General features: G+C 42.6%; 2 protein-coding genes across 6 annotated transcripts in view; both read left to right on the top strand.

The window, feature by feature from the left end:
• The first annotated feature begins 1,764 nt into the window (after nucleotides 1-1,764).
• LOC123984641 (ferritin, middle subunit) overlaps nucleotides 1,765-3,075 on the top strand; it is a 16,472-nt gene continuing 15,161 nt past the window's right edge. For 2 of the 5 annotated variants that reach the window (XM_046071649.1, XM_046071645.1), the window contains exon 1: nucleotides 1,765-1,946. The gene's annotated coding sequence lies outside the window, so the exon portion shown is untranslated. The remainder of the gene's footprint in view (nucleotides 1,947-3,075) is intronic. The other 3 variants (XR_006828480.1, XM_046071636.1, XR_006828482.1) reach the window with 2 other exon arrangements.
• Nucleotides 1,903-3,075, top strand: part of LOC123958049 (ferritin, middle subunit-like) — a 1,279-nt gene continuing 106 nt past the window's right edge. The window contains exons 1-4 of the mRNA XM_046031229.1: nucleotides 1,903-2,048; nucleotides 2,426-2,569; nucleotides 2,825-2,950; nucleotides 3,039-3,073. Of these exons, the coding sequence (XP_045887185.1) occupies nucleotides 1,947-2,048; nucleotides 2,426-2,569; nucleotides 2,825-2,950; nucleotides 3,039-3,073 (407 nt within the window). The 5' untranslated portion in view covers nucleotides 1,903-1,946. The remainder of the gene's footprint in view (nucleotides 2,049-2,425; nucleotides 2,570-2,824; nucleotides 2,951-3,038; nucleotides 3,074-3,075) is intronic.

The raw sequence follows: 3,075 nt of genomic DNA, 5'->3' as shown, positions 1-3,075 counted from the left end.
TGGTGCGAGGTTGTCTTGCTCTTCCTCCCTGGCCTGCTCCTCTTCCTCCCTGGCCTGCTCCTCTTCCTCCCTGGCCTGCTCCTCTTCCCCTGACTCTACCTTCATCCATTGTGTTTGTTTGGAATCTTCAGCAAACTGTGCACTCTGAACTTGCTTTTATACATGTGGTCACAGCATTAGCAACAGGTGTTTTCAATTTTGAGTCGTTGTGTGTAATGAATGACGCCAGGTGTGTTCATTTTGTTCAAATATTGCTGACTGTGGCAAGCATTTTGCATCACATGAGCTTTCATTTGAGAATATGAGCAGAGTTCTTTTGCAACTTGTGTTTTAGCAAGGAAAAATGTGTTAAGATTTATGTGAACGGAGGATTGTGTTTTGTGAATTGTGTCTTCATGTGAAATGTGTTTATGATATTGGAAAATGATGGCTAGATTTAGTAAATGTGTTTAGACAACTGGTCATTTGGTTTAGAGGATTGGCTTTTGTGTTTTAGCATTTGAGAAAAACTGTAATACTACAACTTAAAATAATGGGTGAATAATTCACAAGTTTCCTTCACCAAATTAATTAAAATAACCTTTCAAGTAAGATAAAGATAAAGATAATTGATGTCAGGGAGAGGTAGGATACAGAGAATAGTGCCATGTAAACAGAAGCAGTGTCCTTATGTGAAGCACTTGTCCAGACTAGCACAGCTAAGTGGAAAGTGGAAAACTGCTGGCTCACTGCTGTTGGTTCCTAGTCTGATGAGAGCGAAAGTGATGTTGTCTTGTACTATTTACTTAAACTATTTTAAAGGATATTAAAGGACAGTAGGGGACTACAGTCCCACCCCAGGCACAGCCTGTTAACCCTGCTGTCATCTGGAAAAAAGATACAGAAGTTTCTGCTGTTGCACGCCAGACTGCAGAGCAGCTTTCCCACCAAGCTATGAGCTACTCAAATTCATCCTCAGCCTTGTCAATGGAATAAAGTTTATAGTTTGCTTCTGTTCAATATTCTATTATTGTTTTTGTATACTGTATTTTTATTGTCTGCTGTGTAACAGAAGGGAGTTACAAACCACATTTCACTTTACAACCTGTTATAATGTGATATAATCTACCTTGTCAGTTCTATACAGTTGGGTGTTGTCAAGAAATTATAGTATTTTTTCGTTTCATTAGGAAAGGAAAGAAAAATGATGGTCTGAATAAATCACTTTTTTTTGTGTGTGTGTGTGTGGGGGGGGGGGGGGGGGGGGGGGGGGGGGGGGGGGGGGGCAATGGCATTTGGCAGATGGTCTGAAAAAGTATAACCACTGTGAGGCATGTGAGGGGAGAACATCGTCTTTGATACTTCAGAAAAGCATTGAGTATTTTGTTTCCTATTTATTCACTTTTTTGTGCAAACAAAGGGAAAATGAGAACTTAACGACTCACCTTTACACACATAAAATTACACACTTGAACCTCTTCTATACTAAATGTCAATTCATTAGTGCTGTCCATTGTCCCCTGAAAACACCAAAAGTGCTTCGTCATAGCAGGTGAGTGGCTGTCAGCAGTTCCGGATTAATTAACGGAACATTAAACCAATATTTCCGTGTGTAACGAGTAGCCTGAAGAAAGGAACTGGATCTCTCACCGCAAGGCGTTGCCTCTGTCATGCACTTTCTCAGCTCTGTGATTGGCGGAAATATGTAGAGTGACGTCATGAGGTCTGCCGTGTCTGGTATAAATACTCGGAGCGACTCACCTGCCAGTTACACCAGGGAAGAAAATCTTGAGGAGTTCTTGCTTCAACAGTGTTTGAACGGAACTTCTTCCTTCGTCCCGCTTTTATTTCAACTACTCTGCATTCCGGACACAAGCAGCCTTTTCTACTTGAACACTACTGATAAAGTCGTCGTAAAGCTCTGTTTTTGTACCGTTTTGTTAATAAAAAGCTAAACGCCAGCTAAAATGGAGTCCCAAGTGCGTCAGAACTACCACCGCGAGTGCGAGGCCGCCATCAACCGGATGGTCAACATGGAGCTGTACGCTTCTTACACCTACACTTCTATGGTGAGGAAAACAACACTTAACAATATTATTTAATGTCATGTTTTATCACTGCTTAACTTAATAATGTAGCATTACAATATTAGCTTGCTGTTTCTGCATTAACGTTATTCGGTTGTTTATCACTGACTAGCAGGTTGCCAGATAAGGAATATTTTAGCGCTGTCCACCTCACTGAATAAAAAAAAAAAAATGCTGTGTCATGCTGATGCTGCTTGTGGTGGTTTTTGTCAGTCAAACTCAGTGTATTTAGTTTAGACACAAAACCGTGACTCTTGTGACTGGCCTGCTGCATAAGTACTGATTGTAACAACCTTTAGCCAAATAATGATGGGTCATGTCTCCTAATCGCTGTTTTTCTCCCGCCTTGTCCCTCACAGGCCTTTTACTTCTCCCGTGACGATATGGCCCTTCCAGGCTTTGCCCATTTCTTCAAGGAAAACAGTGAGGAGAGGGAGCATGCTCAGAAGCTGCTGTCTTTCCAGAACAAAAGGGGAGGACGCATCGTCCTGCAGGACGTCAAGGTCAGTTCAGACCGGAGAACTGGTCCTGTTGTGACATGTGTCCTCACCTTATGTGGCTAGGGCAGATAAATGATCTCTTTATAATAATAAATCTCCTGGTTACCTGAATTAAATGACTTCAGAGCTAATCCTGAGCCTGGTATGAGACAGAGGGTGATTGGTAGTACTGGTGACTCAGCAAAATGTGTCCTGTGTGCATAACGCTTAATATATCCAGTGTTCAGTCTGCTGTAACTGATTGTTTGTCTTCTGTAGAAACCAGAGCGTGATGAGTGGGGGAGCGGGCTGGAGGCCATGCAGTGCGCCCTGCAGCTGGAGAAGAATGTCAACCAGGCTCTGCTGGACCTGCACAAACTGGCCTCTGACCATGTAGACCCTCATGTAAGTTAAAGAGTGTGGTGGGGTTCATCAGTACTGGTAGTAAACTGTCTTTACCAAACCAACAATTGTTCTGTCATCCTGTCCTCAGCTGTGTGACTTCCTGGAGACCCACTACCTGAACGAGC

Source organism: Micropterus dolomieu, linkage group LG02, assembly GCF_021292245.1.
Source record: "Micropterus dolomieu isolate WLL.071019.BEF.003 ecotype Adirondacks linkage group LG02, ASM2129224v1, whole genome shotgun sequence".
Taxonomy (NCBI): Eukaryota; Metazoa; Chordata; class Actinopteri; order Centrarchiformes; family Centrarchidae; genus Micropterus; species Micropterus dolomieu.
The sequence above is the reverse complement of the archived record's forward strand: the minus strand, read 5'-3'. Positions and strand labels throughout refer to the sequence as shown.